This window comes from Aethalodelphis obliquidens, unplaced genomic scaffold (genome assembly GCF_003676395.1).
Source record: "Aethalodelphis obliquidens isolate GAN/ISIS:26980383/991018 unplaced genomic scaffold, ASM367639v1 scaffold13, whole genome shotgun sequence".
NCBI classification, from domain to species: Eukaryota; Metazoa; Chordata; class Mammalia; order Artiodactyla; family Delphinidae; genus Aethalodelphis; species Aethalodelphis obliquidens.
Window position 1 is genome coordinate 1,797,646 of NW_020837957.1, and position 14,633 is coordinate 1,812,278.

Genomic DNA, 14,633 nt, shown 5'->3' on the forward strand with positions numbered 1-14,633 from the left:
AGGGGGAGACCCCAGAGGTGGAGGGCAAACTGTGTTTGCTTTTCCCTATCACATGACAGAGACTTCGGAAGGTTGAAGGGCTGGTAACACAGTCACTAAATTACCTTTATGAAAAGCAGGAGTGCCCATCACAAAGCTCCCGGGCATCCTGACATCACGATGAGATAGCTGGCACATGTCTGTGCCAGCTGCTGTGATAAATGGCCAGGATTCCGTGTGCCCTCTCCTAGTGCGCTTTTCTTCTCCCTAGAACGCAGCCTCGGGCACGCTCGCAGCAAGTGCCCTTGCACTCTTTCTGCCTTGCTGCTTCATGTTTTCAATTTGCTGAGCATGGAGGGCATCAACGATGAAAGAAGAGAAAAGCATAAAGCTGATTAATGTTGGAGGAGCGTTTGTTCCCCTCCAGCCACAGCCAGCAGGGAAAATGGAAAGGATGAAAGGTGATTGCGACTTGATGTTTAAAAGAAAATCTTTTTGCTACCCAGCAGATACCAAAACATCTTCACAGTAGAAGGCCCCTGTAAGCAATGCAAAAATGTCTATAGCCAGCCATTTGAAAGGAAGCTGTATACCATGGTTACAAGTGACAGTCTGGGGCAAATCTCGTTCTTCTGCTTGCTGTGTCACATTAGACAAGTTCTTTGCTCTTTCTGACCCTATAGTTTTCTCATCTGTAAAATGAGAATAATTACACCTTCACCTTCTGTATAAGACTGTTGTCAGGATTAAATGACTTAATATTGATTTTATACATAAATGAAATTGAACAGTGCCTGGCACAGAGTAAAGGCTCATTACAAAGCCTCTTATTATTAGGCTGATTTAATTTAAAGTAGTATTGAAAAGTAGGACATCATTACAGATCCAACAGCCTGGTATTCAAGCTTGAGTTTGAATTTTGAGTTTAAATCCTAGCTCCACAACTTACTGGCTTTGTGAATCTGAGCCAGTTACTTAACTTCTCTGAACCTGAGTTTCTCCCTCTGATAAATAAGGATAATAACACTGCACAAGGGGCTACTTTTTTTTTTTTTTTGCGGTGCGCGGGCCTCTCACTGTCGTGGTCTCTCCCGTCGCGGAGCACAGGCTCCGGACGCGGCCATGGCTCACGGGCCCAGCCGCTCTGCGGCACGTGGGATCTTCCCGGACCGGGGCACGAACCCGTGTCCCCCGCATCGGCAGGCGGACTCTCAACCACTGTGCCACCAGGGAAGCCCCAAGGGGCTACTTTGACGAAAGCACTTAGCATAGTACTCAGCACAAAGAGTGGCAGACACTTCATACATGTTTATTTTTCTAGTGCTGTGGTTCTCCACCACATTCAAATCACCTGAGACCTTTTTAGAACGCATGAATACCTAAGCTGCATCCCCAGAGACTGACTTAATAGGTCCGAGGTGGGGTTTGGGCACTGGTATTTTCGAAAGCTTCCTAAGGAGATTGTATAAGCAAACAGGACTGAGAACTACTCTCTAGCAGGTGACATTACATACTGTTTTTTTTTAATTTTATTTGTTTTGTTTTTTATATCTGTCCCCAAGAGACCAGCCAGAATATCAAGAATTCTGGGCACAGTCAAAAATTTAATACACCTGCAGCTCTAAGCCCTTGATAAGAGATATGCCGCCAAGGAATTGCATTCCATTTTATTCCGAGAAACTGTATTCAAAGGGTCTGCTTAGAATCTTGAACTGGAAAGGTGGTAAGAAGTTTAGCCTAAACCTCACACATAAAATATGGAAACTCCCAGTAGGTCAGGGATTTATATCTGGGGGTAATTCCAGGGTTTTGTCCTCCCAAGAGATATAAATTGAGGCCTTGAGAGTTTAATGCGGGGGAGGAAGAAGTGTTCTCATAATGACACCTTAAAAATCCAGAGCTCTACTAATGCCTAGGGATAGAAAAGCATCGTCTGTAATAGTGGGGATGGGAGTTGGGGGGTGCATTCTGGTCTCCGGACTTCAGTCTCCAAGATCCCAAGGCTGGGTCATCGAGAAACTTCTTTCTCCCCATAGGTTTATGATTAGCTACCCAATAAAAGTGGGGCTAATTTTACAACCCAAGTAAAATGTAAGCCAAAAAGGCTTCAACATTAGGATTTATGAAAGTAAACATTTAGAGTGCTTGCAGGATTTTGCAACATTAAAATTTCAGTGTCTTTATGTCAGGTATATGATATATTCATTTGTACGTGTGCTTAAAGATTACAATTTTAAGAGCTTTGCACTGCGAACTATTTGGAGGACTACACTGAAGATACTGCTCCCATCTCCACCTTCAGAATGACTGTTTTAGTGAATAGGGAGTAGAAAGCAACTGAAAACCAGTGTCTTTGAAGGATCAGTTCTATCAGATTTTTTCACCTGGTTTCCTATTCTAGTGGGCTTTCTAGACTCCCTCACTGAACCCTCAGGTGTGGAAGTCCAGGGTCACAGCACTGACCACAGTCACTTTTACAAAGTAGAAGCTTAGTAAATAATTCTCCTTTAAATAAATGACTTCTTCGGTAACTGTAAGTGCTTTAATAATAATTGTATGTTACCTCAGTGTAGCGCTTTTTAAAAGCTTTTACACGACTTGATAGGATCCTCATGACTGTGACTTACAGGGTCGAGAGGTCAATTATTAGCTTCATCTTACAGATAAGAAAACCATAGCTCAGAGGACTTGGGAGGTTGCCTAAGGATATGCAAACGTTAAATGTAGAAGGAGAATTTTGTTCTCCCGATTTTTGCTCTAAAGTACTTTAACTTAGAAGCTAAAGAGGAAAAATGATGCTTTGTTCAGATGATGTGTTGATTCCAGCCAGGTTAACGGGGGAGGAGCATCTAGACTAGAAGTCCGCCCGTAAACCTGGCAGATAGCCTTCTGCTTGGCTGTGGTCTGCCTTTCAGAAGCAGATTGATATTCTGTACTCTGGTGTCTTGAGCTTATCATAGGCCCTTGTGGGAGGTTTTGGCCTCTGTCCTTTCAAGCTGAACCTGCCATCTTGGGTCCTAATCTCCAGCCTTAGCTCTCCAGCCATTTGCCAGACTGTCACTAATCACATCACTTTCTGGTATCCCCTTGTCTTCAGAATAAAATCTCTGCCCTCCCTTTTATTATTGTCATTTGAGGCAGCAAAAATTTTTTAAAGATTATTTTTTTTTTAAGTTTTAGGGGATTAGGAAAGCAAGCATCCATTGGCATTTGCTCTGGATTTCCTGGGATTTAGTGACTCATTTGAAATTGTCCGGTCCGTGGTTTGCCATGGACCTCTCTCTGCAGGGTGGAGAGAATAGGTCTCAAGCAGGAGCCACGTAACTGGACTGCCCTCTGGTTTCTTTCCAGCTGCCCCCAGCTTCTCACCCCGTGGAGTCTCCTAACTGACATATCAGTCCGAGTGTACCTTGGTGATAACGCGCCCACGCCTTTGTAGCAAATGAAGAGGAAATAATCTGTGCTTAAAAAACGAAAAACTGTAGAACATGTGCCCAGATTTCCAACTCATTCCCTCTTTACTCTTACAACTACATCATCTTCCAGCCCACCACCAGCTGCGAAAATAAAAGTGTTTTCTCCCATATTTAAGGATGATTTTGTGCTTCAGGATGATTTTTCTGGGGGTGAAGGAAACTTGACCGACGTGACCAACAGATGTTTTAAACGATGGAGGGAACTGAGGAAAAAGTCGGATTCCTTAGCCCACTCTTTAGGATACTGCGCCCGACTGCGCCCCCTAGTGACTGTCTGGGGCATCGCGCAGTCAGAGCCAACTGCAAGTGTGTACTGCACCCTCCCTCTAATGTCTGTGCTCTGTTTTTAGAGATGAGTACGAAGAAGATGGATTCTGTCAGCCGTACAGAGGGATTGCGTGTGCCAGATTTATTGGCAACCGCACTGTCTATATGGAGTCTCTGCATATGCAAGGGGAAATAGAAAATCAGATCACAGGTAGGTAGCAATGAAATTATATTTATACTTTGCATAACAATTTTTCTCGCCAGAAGTTTTACTGAGCTCTTCTCTTGACAAAGGATTAGGCTAAGCATAGGGGTTAGGAGCAGGGCCATAAAAAAGCAGGAGATGCAATCTCTGCTCTGGAATTTACATTAGAATAATTTATTGAGTTTGCCCTTAGAGGAAAAGGAGGCTTTGAGAAGTCTCACATTCATTCAAACACTCAATAAATATTATTGGGTGCCTTTGGCATACCAGGACCTGGGCTGGGCACTGGGGATGTGATGCTGTGGCGAATAAGCCAGGTACGTTTCTGCCCTCACAGAGCTTACTGTTTGGAAGCAACGTTGTGTCGACCGAACGCAGATGAATTTAGAGTCCATAATTCTGGATGCTAATCCCAATATTGCCATTACTGTGACTTTGGGGAAAGTCTCTTACTCTCCATGGAAATCTCTTTCTTTCCCTGTGAAGTGAGCGAGGAGGCAGGATGATCATAGGTCTCTTCCTGCTCTAGCTTTCTCTATTTTACCCTTCACTTTCCTGAATTGAAAGTATCTGTTTCATGGAAATCTAATAGTGAGGCACTACCTAGCACGCGTGAGGTACGTAGTGTCGGCCACCTTGCACGATTTTGTATACCTAGTTCTGGTGCTTGCAGCCGCCTGTGCCTCTCCCATTAGTGTAGTTATTATGCCTCTGTGCCCCGTACCCTGGCAACACATTAAAATGGCCTTTCTGAAATTCTAATAAGGTTGCCAGCTTTAGCACTGAAAAATACAAGACACCCAGTTATATTTGATAATTTTTTAGTATATGTCCCAAATGTTTATCTGAAGTGCACGTGTAACTGGGTCCTTTGTAGTTTATCTGGCAACTCTAGGATCTAAGAGAGGCAAGAACAAACCCAAGGCAGGCACACAGAACAGCCAACAGTCCAGAAACTATGTCCCGTGAGGACTTTGAAGGAGCTGGGAGAGGGCCAGGGGAGCTATTTAACCCGAAGAAGCAGCTGTAGGAAGATGTATTTGCCCACTGCGAAAGCCCTCAGGCTTTCAAGCGGAAAGACTGTGAAATTCCAGAGCGGAAGCAGGACTGTTGGGGAGAGGCTATTGAAGAAACCTTTCAACCTAGCAAAAGAACATTTGAACATACTTTTTACTAAGTATTCACAAAAATAAATGGGAGTTCTGATATAAATATTTGGTCACCCAATTATATTAATCCTCTCTTGGACATTTTCAATGGATATCAGCTTACTGGAAAGTATTAACATTTTTTTTTAAATCCATTTAACTTTTTTAACACAGCATTTCCCAAACTTGTTTGTTTATGGAACCCCAACTTCTCAAACACTTTTAACATTCTACAGAATTAATGTTCCGAGGAACATACTTTGGGAAACAGTGTACTAACAACCTCTTAGGCTGCCTTGTGAGTATAAGCTCCTTGTCAGTAGAGTTATGCAAAGGCTAGTGCTCTTTTTGTACAGGGATGAGAGGTTAGGCTAAGTGACCACTAATATTCTATAATACACACTGAAACAACTGAGTTGTGCTCTTCGAGAACTTCCAGATGAGTTGCCTCATTTTCAGAAGATGGAATAGAAAGTATTCAAGCCACAAAGAAATTAAACAAGTTACCCAGAGTCATCCAGCAACTCAGAGGCAAGACACAGAACTAAATCCTGTGATGGGGCTCAGTCACTGCATAAAGCAAGTTCTGCCCTGCAGCTGTCACATGTTTTAGAAGCCTCACAAAACTAATAAAAAGTACCGGATGAAACGCAAAGTTCTGTTGCTTTGTAGTAAAAATGAAAAATATATTGTACTTTAACCTAATTAATTCTTTTTATTAGGAAACGGTACATATGTAACTTAATCCTGTTTTTTTAACTTTGTAGTCAAAATTATTTTTTTCAAGCCAGTGAAAGTAAGCTGCTTAGACATCTGAAATGAATCTCCTTCTCTTGGCCTTGTCTGTTTGAGCACAGCAGATTCTTTCCAATGTGTGTTTACATCTGATATCTGTTGACTAGATAACCGGGAGAGATAAACCCTGCCCCTGGGAGTTAATAATTGTGTTTGTTTTCCAGCTGCCTTCACCATGATCGGCACCTCCAGTCACTTGTCTGATAAGTGTTCTCAGTTCGCCATTCCTTCCCTGTGCCACTACGCCTTCCCGTACTGTGACGAAACCTCATCTGTCCCAAAGCCCCGGGACTTGTGTCGCGATGAATGTGAAATCCTGGAAAATGTCCTGTGTCAGACAGAATACATTTTTGCGAGATCAAATCCCATGATTCTGATGAGGCTGAAACTGCCGAACTGTGAAGATCTCCCCCAGCCAGAGAGCCCCGAAGCTGCAAATTGTATCCGGATTGGAATTCCCATGGCGGATCCTATAAATAAAAGTAAGTGGTAGCCCCTGACCTTCTGTGCTGCCTCGGGGGCCGGCAGCCGCCTGAAAACTGGATCTTGATCCCTAGTGATGGTTCGTGTTGATAGATTACCTTCCGATGGGCCAAATACCGTGTGGGGCTGAGCATTCAGCGGTGGATGAGAGGCAGTGCCTATCTTCAAGAAGTTGCATGACGATGATAATTTTAAAATATGGTTTCTGGTTCCTTAATAACTTAAAAATAGAATTGCCATACGTCCCAGCAGTGCCACTCCTGGCTATATACCCGAAAGAATTGAAAACAGGTGTTCAGACAAAAACTTGTACAGAAAGGTTCATGACAGCTCTATTCACCACAGCTAAAAGGTGGAAGCAGCCCAAATGTCCATCAGTAGGTGAGTAGATAAATACATTGTGGTATATCCACATAATGAAATAGTATTCATCCATGAAAAGGAGTAAAATCCTGTTACATGGTACAACATGGCATGAACCTTGAAGATACTGTCACAGAAAGAAGCCAGACACCATTGTATGAGTCCATTTATATGAAATATCCATAGTAGACAACTCCATAGAGATAGAAAGCAGATTAATGGTGGCCAGGGGCCGGGGGAAGGGGAGAGTGGGCAGTGACTGCTTAAGGAGCATAGAGTTTCTTTGGGGGATAATGTAAGTGTTCTAGGATGAGATAGAGGTGAAGGTTGCACAATATTTTGAATGTTCTAAATGCACTAATGGTAAATTGTACGATATGGGTGTTGTGCCACAATTTAAAAAATATGTATATGGAGGTTTACCTCCATCCTCCTTCGTCTCACCTCCATGAAACAAAAGACTTTTCCTGTGCATTTCCCATGTGCACTGGCATGGCAATGGCCCTAACCCCTGTCAGAAACCCATAGTGCCCTGCCGCTAACTAACATTTTCTGAGAACTAGATTCTTTATTACAGGACTCATGTGCAGAAATGGAAGAAACAGTCCCTGCACCATTCACTAGGAAATGACTCCAGTGCCCCCAGGTCCCACCCCAGTTCTGATTCTTTTCTGTGTTCAATATCAAAAATACTTGTGGAGGACTGGTTCTCTTCCTGAAGCATAAGCTGTAAATCCTCCCAGGAATGTCACTGCAAGGCCCGCTCTGTGTCCCATCAGGGAAGCCTCGGCCGTGAGGGTAATCGCACGTCCTCCCTCCAGAAACTGCTGGCCGGGAGCTCCTGCGCCTCCTCTGCTTCTCTCTCACAGTTTGGGCTCTTCTTCTGTGTTTTTCAGATCACAAGTGCTATAACAGCACAGGTGTGGACTACCGGGGAACTGTCAGTGTGACCAAATCAGGGCGCCAGTGCCAGCCGTGGAATTCCCAGTACCCACACACACACACCTTCACCGCCCTCCGCTTCCCAGAGCTGAACGGAGGGCACTCCTACTGCCGCAACCCAGGGAATCAGAAGGAAGCTCCCTGGTGCTTCACCTTGGATGAAAACTATAAGTCTGACCTGTGCGACATCCCAGCATGTGGTAAATACCGTCATTGCCTTTAAAGGATTCAGTCACTTTAAAAGATCCGCACTCCATGCCCCTTCCCTTAGGAGAATCGTGTAAAGGGGCAAAGGAGATTGATAGTGTTTGTTTGATCTCATACTGTTTCTAGGATAGATAAACCTTGCTGCTTTGACATAAAACACGTTTTAGGGTACCAAAGCACACTCTCAAGGAGGAAACTGCTTTTATCCCTGCAGCCATTGTGTTAGTGTGTATAACAGGCACCGTCTCCCCAGAAGTACAGCTTATCACCATCATTCATGTAGTGAAATGTGTTACCCACGATGGTCTGTGTCCAGGTGTACCTTTTTTAGCACAACAGGTGTATTGGAAGCAGAAAGAGAATTGTTTTCCCTGTGTCCTTGAGAACACCCACAAGGGAGGATGAATCTATAGCCATTACTTAGTGATCCAAGGCAACCTGTGGATAAACTGTGTCCTTCATCTCATCCTTTTATACTGCAGAAGTATAGAAAGAAAATGAAGTTTCTGAATCAGTTTGTTCCTTTTTCTAGAAAATGTTTGGAAGGTAGGAGAAAGAGAATGGAAATGCTGCTGATACCTGGAGTCTCAGACTTTTTTGGAACTGATTCAACTTCCTTATCCTAGTTCTACTGATAATGTCACCTGGGTTTCCCAGGCGTAGTGGGAGAGTCAGGATGTCACAGGAAAGCCACACCAAGTAAAATGGAGCTAATAATGATATACATCCAGGGTTTATTGAGAGAATAAATGAGTTGATATCTGGAAAACTCTACAATGTCTGGAAGATAATAAATGTTTAATAAATATTTTCTAATGTAATTATTATATGGTCAATATATAAAGAGGAATTTATTATAATTAGTATGTAGTCTTCACATATAGAGGAATGCTTGCTCTCAGTTTAGCAAATATTGTTTGAGCCCACTATGGAGTCAGGAGTGTGAAAAAGGAAGAAAATACGATTCATGTTACTATCGCAATGCAGTGTGTGTGATATAGTAGAAGTTAGCACAAATGCTGTGGAGTAAAGAAGAGGAAGCTAAAACATACTACAGAGGTCATTAGGAAAAAGTAATAAAAATATTAAAAGAACTCTTAGTGATAAAAATTTGGGAAACTATTATACTACAGTTTCATTCTTACATGTTACCTGTTACCACGGTCTCTTTTCCTGCAAAATGATTTTATAAATGGTTAAACATACTCAGTTTGAGAAAGAGGTAAGCAGACCCTTTTTGTGTCGCTGGGCTTCAAAATGCCTTCATATGCAGCATAAAGAACAAATTATGAAGTTAACTCTTCCAGAGCCACCATTGGAAACATCAAAGCAAATTATCCTGTATTTTTTAAATGGTTTGCACTTAAAATTTAAGTGCAACATTTCCCAATGTTGCTATATTCAACATTAATAGGAAAGGAATAAAATAAAATGTAGATTTATAATCATTTACTTAGTTGCCTCATCCCTTCTCCTACACCAGGTAGGTGTGAAGATTTGCAAGAGAGCCAGGTATAAAAGCAATACTTACTGAGCATTTCCCATGTGCCAGGCATCATTCTTAGAGTTTCAGAGGCTTTATTTAGGATAAGGGGGTTAAGAGGGTTAAGAATACCCTCACGTTGTGGCAGGTATTCTTAACCCTATGCTGCCAAGGAAGAAACGGAGGCTCAGAGAGCAACAGAGTCACCCCGCTAGTCTGACTCCAAACTCATCTTCCTGCTACTTCACTGTGCTATCTCAGGAGACTGACTATGTCCTTAAGGAAACCAAATGAATTATTTTAAGGAAGAAACACATTGTTTACTCGACTCTGGGTGAACACCGTTTTCCTTTAGGTGACTTCTGACCCTTAATTTCCAACTATAATCCTCATCAGAAGTAGGGAGATAATCAGACATAGCGAACATACTTGTGGTTGCCAGGGGGGAGGGGGATGGGGGAGGGAAGAATTGGGAGTTTGGGATTAGCAGATGCAAACTAGTATACATAGGGTTGGATAAACAACAAGGTCCTACTCTGTAGCACCAGGAACTATATTCAATACCCTATGAAAAAGAATGTATACCAAGATATGTATATCTGAGTTACTTTGCTATAGAGCAGAAATTAACACATTGTAAATCAACTATGCTTGAAAACAATTTTTAAAAATAATATAAAAATAAAGAAGTAGGGAGATAATTTGCTCATAAACTGGAAGATTTGTTGATAATCAGATTCAAGCTTTATTACAATTAGTTTAAGTCAAGATTCGAAATGATACCTAAAAAATGTATTGCTTTCCATTTCAACGGTGTTCCTAAAGCAGTCAGACAAACACACTCTCCAAAAGATGAAAGAAACCCTTGAACAGTCTTTCAGACTGTGGACACAGAAAGAACGACCACCTATACTACCTACCATGTGCCTGCACGGTGCTTTGTACTTCACATCTTCATCTCCATTTAAAACTCATCACCACGCTATGGGATAGATGTTATTAACATATTCCACCAAGGTTCAGAAGGGTTAAAGGACTAGTCTAAATGAGACAACTCATGGGATTGGACCTTGAACCCTCGTCTACTTGCACATAGCACTGACCAAACTCAAAGCTTGCACTCTTTCCCCAGACCCTCTGCTGTTTCCCATTTAAAGATTTTTCAGAAATAAATAAAAGAGTGACAATAGGGTCAACCTCTGGATTTCAGTATACTGAGTCCCATAACATGATACGACAACTAAACATGTTCCCTTGCTGATGAAGAATTCCATCATAGTATTGCTCAGTATATTATTATTGTATTAATCAGTACAGTGATGTTGGACACCCTAAGATATTTCTTTTTGAATATCGATCTGCATAATTCTGAGGACAGGTTAATTCTAGTCCTATGAGGGATAAATTTAGATGAAAGTTAAATCTGCGGATAACAAGCCAGTTTTCACCACTTACAATAATACGTGTTTTAAAAAGAAATTTTCATTTCATTTGGAAAGAGAACAGTTCCTTTTGAATTCTTCAGGCCAAACCACAAATACATCCATTAAAGGAACAGGGAATCCTTGACATGTGATCAATAAGAAGCTGCTGAGAGGCCAGCGGCTCCCCAGGGTATGAAATAAAGAAGAGAGCAGGTCGGCATCACCTGTTGCTCCAAGGCAAGCCTTCTTGTAATTGCCCCTTCATAGCCGAGCTCTAACAAAATAATCATACTAGAATCCTACTTTTCTTTTTTTTGTTTGTTTTTTTGTTTTTTTGCGGTACGTGGGCCTCTCACAGCTGTGGCCTCTCCCGTTGTTGAGCACAGGCTCTGGACACGCAGGCTCAGCGGCCACGGCTCACGGGCCCAGCGGCTCCGCGGCACGTGGGATCCTCCCAGACCGGGGCACGAACCCGCGTCCCCTGCATCGGCAGGCGGACTCTCAACCACTGCACCACCAGGGAAGCCCGTAGAATCCTACTTTTATAACATTTCATTAGAGCATATGATTTTTTTTCTCATTTCATCCTTACAAAAATCATAAAAGATAAAGCAGGAATTTCCTGCCCTACTTTAACATAGGAGACAACCAAGGCCCAGGGAAGTGGTAGGACTGACCCAAGAACACAAATTAGTTAACAGAAACCAGGTCTCCTATCCCTAGGGCCACTCACTGCTGTTTGTTCTGTACCAGTGGTTCTCAAACAGGGAAAGTTTTGCCTTCCAGGGTGCATTTGGCAATATCTAGAGATATTTTGGTCATCGCAGCTGGGTGGGGGTGGGGGATGCTACTGGCATCTATTGTGTAGAGGCCAGGGGTGCTGCTACACATCCCAGAGTGCACGGAACAGCCCTCACAAAGGATTATCCAACCCAGAACGCCAGTAGTGCCAGGTTTGGGGAACGCTGAGACTGAATAAGAATTATACAATTTAGACTACAGAATATAGCATATTGTATATACTGTATAAATTATACAATTTAGACTATAGAATAACAATATTAAACAACAGTTAACATTTACTGAGTGCTTACAGAAAGGCACTATGCAAAGAGTTTTTTATGCATTATCTCATATATAATAGTTCTATAACTGTATGAGTTGAGTTTTATTCTACCCAAGAAGAGAAAAATGAGACATAGTTTAAATAACTTGTCCAAGGCCGCATGGTTAATAAGAAGTAGACCCAGGACTCAGAACTATAGCCAGTCTTGTAAATTCTATGATTTATATATATGTGTATCTGTGTGTTTATGTATACAAATAGGTAGGTAGATGGATGGATAGATAGACGATAAATAGATTGATAGAGATACTGAGGATAAGTTTGCGTCTCATAATGAGGTGTAAGCTGTGGGGCATATCTGAAATGAGTTATTTTCCTCCTTCCTCTCAAATGGGATGGAGTCTCATGGGAATGTTCCTGCATTCTTTGTTAAGTCAAAGTTAAGGAGGTTTCAAAATCTCCACGGGGTTTCTCATTTTCCTACTGATATCTTTTGTTTTCATTTCAACTAAGTAAGGCTAAAAGAAGTATAGACCTAATTAAATGCAGAATGTGAGCATTTGTTGTACTTTCTAGAATAAAAGCACTTGAGAACAGTCTGCCCCAGATTGTTTTATCTGTGAACTTTTACTCTAAGACAGAACATAAAATTAAACACAACCAAATATGTCTGCTGTGAATTCTGGGAATTGGCTCCGCGAGGGCTGTGTGCGTGTGCCCAGGCAGTGCCTGGGAAAAGCTAAAGAACAAAAGATAGTTTGAGCCAGACTTGACCTCTCATATTCCCTGTCTTTTCTTTCCTATCCCAGGCATCCAGCAATTAGAATGGTTATTATTTATTAATTCACTTACTAAAACCAATATGTGTTGAACTTCTACTACACTTTAGACTTTGCTAACAAGCCACACCCTCGTGTAGCTTACAATCTAGTGGAAGAATCAGATGAAAAAAATACAAATCACGTTAAGCACTGTCTTACAGTTCCCAGCGTTAATGTGTGCTGTTATGTGCTTTTCTGTTTGTGCCGTGATGTCTGCTGTTGGTTGAACACTGTGCTAAGTTCTTTACAGCAGCATCTGGCCTACGACTTAGCTGATGCTCAATAAAATGTGCTGAGTTAACCCTCATAATAACCCCATGTTAAAGGTATCTCCTCCATTTTACTGATGGAGAAGCTGAGACAATGTTATTTTTACTAAAGCCAAGATCAGATCCACGGGACTCAAGGTCCAGCCTCTGTCCACCATACTACAACTACTTAAAGGACACATTCTAGCTTATTCAGAGGAATAAACATTCCTTTATAACTTTCCTCTTCCCTTTGATCCTTATGAGCTCTCTAGGTCTTTGATTTTCTTATCTGAAGCTGCACAGATGCAGGAATGGAGCCCCCAGCCACAAGACATCTACTCTGAGACCCCAGGGTGCTCTAGTTAGCCTCAGCCTGATAGGGACTAGGTCCCCCGGCAGCTCCACCCAGGCCTCACAGCGTTTGTCCTTTTCCCATTAAGCCCTAGATCTCCTCCCTTCCTGGCAGCCCCAGGTCCCCAGTCCTCGGAGTTGGCCATCTTCTGTGAGATCCTGCCTGCAAACCTTCATTCACTACGCTCTCACCTCTAGTCAAATACTGTGCGCTGGGTGGAAACAAAGTTGAAAAAGAAACATTTGCCTCTGTTCTTTCCAGGTGGCACCTAGGCACACCTCCCAGCCTCACAGCTTCACTGTAGCCCTTATCATTGCTTTTCTGTGCAGCCCTGAGTGGTGAACCGTGGAAAATATCTGTTTCTTTGGGAGCTCCTTTTGCAATGACCTAGCCATTTGCCCTTGTCCGTATTCTACCACATAGCTTATATTCTGTCTCCCCAACTAATTGAGATCCCCTATTTCTTTCTTTCTTGAATTGTGTGGTGAGGCGGAACCTTGATTACATTCATGTTTTCATATTCAAACCTTGGCCCTTTATTTCACTCTAGATAAGTCCTGAGCCACAGTTCTTCCACTAGCCAGGCCAGCATGTCCGATTCACCTCTAATTAAAGGTCTCTCCATCTACCAAACAACCAGAACTTCCAAACAGCAGTAGTCTAAGTCCCTTATGTACGAACCTTCAGGTTGAGAACTTTCAAAGATGCAAACTCACGTTCCATCAGCGTCAGGCGTGAGTGAAATTGCAGCTTGCCCTCCGTCTCCTATCGCTGACGATCCTTCAGCTCTACCATCTCCCACCTCCTCTCCCTCCTCCAGTCAGTAACTCTTCTTGCCTGTTCACTCGATGCCAGCCCCTGGATGCCAGCTGTTGAACTGTACTACTGTACTTTTCAAGGTACTGTAAGATTAAAAATGTTTTCTTTATTTTCTGTGTTTGTTTTTAATATATTATTTGTGTGAAAAGTATTATAAACCTATTACAGTACAGTACTATATAGCCGATTGGGTTAGTTGGGTACCTAAGCTAACTTTGTTGGACTTATGTACAAATTGGACTTACGAACGTGCTCTCAGAACGGAACACGTTCGCATGTAGGGGACTTACTGTGTTGTTTTTACACCTAAACCAGCTTCACTGAAGAGTACCCATTGATAAGAAAGTAGTGAACCATTTGGCTCAATTTGGCGTTTTCATACCTGGCCTGTTGCTTTTGTATTTCCTTTTAAGTCCTTGCCTTGCAACGGTTTGCCAAAGGGCACGTTGCCCAGTTCTGTGCCTAAATAGCCCTGACTTGTCCCATAACCTTACAAACACCCGCCCTGGGTTCTGCTTTGTCACAAACCATTTTCTCCAACGTGGTGGTTTA

At 42.4% G+C, this 14,633-nt stretch overlaps 1 protein-coding gene across 1 annotated transcript in view; it reads left to right on the plus strand.

Moving 5' to 3' along the window:
• Positions 1-14,633, plus strand: part of ROR1 (ROR family WNT receptor 1) — a 416,524-nt gene that overhangs the window by 374,456 nt on the left and 27,435 nt on the right. Inside the window, exons 5-7 of the mRNA XM_027113977.1 lie at positions 3,806-3,933; positions 6,035-6,352; positions 7,613-7,858. Of these exons, the coding sequence (XP_026969778.1) occupies positions 3,806-3,933; positions 6,035-6,352; positions 7,613-7,858 (692 nt within the window). The remainder of the gene's footprint in view (positions 1-3,805; positions 3,934-6,034; positions 6,353-7,612; positions 7,859-14,633) is intronic.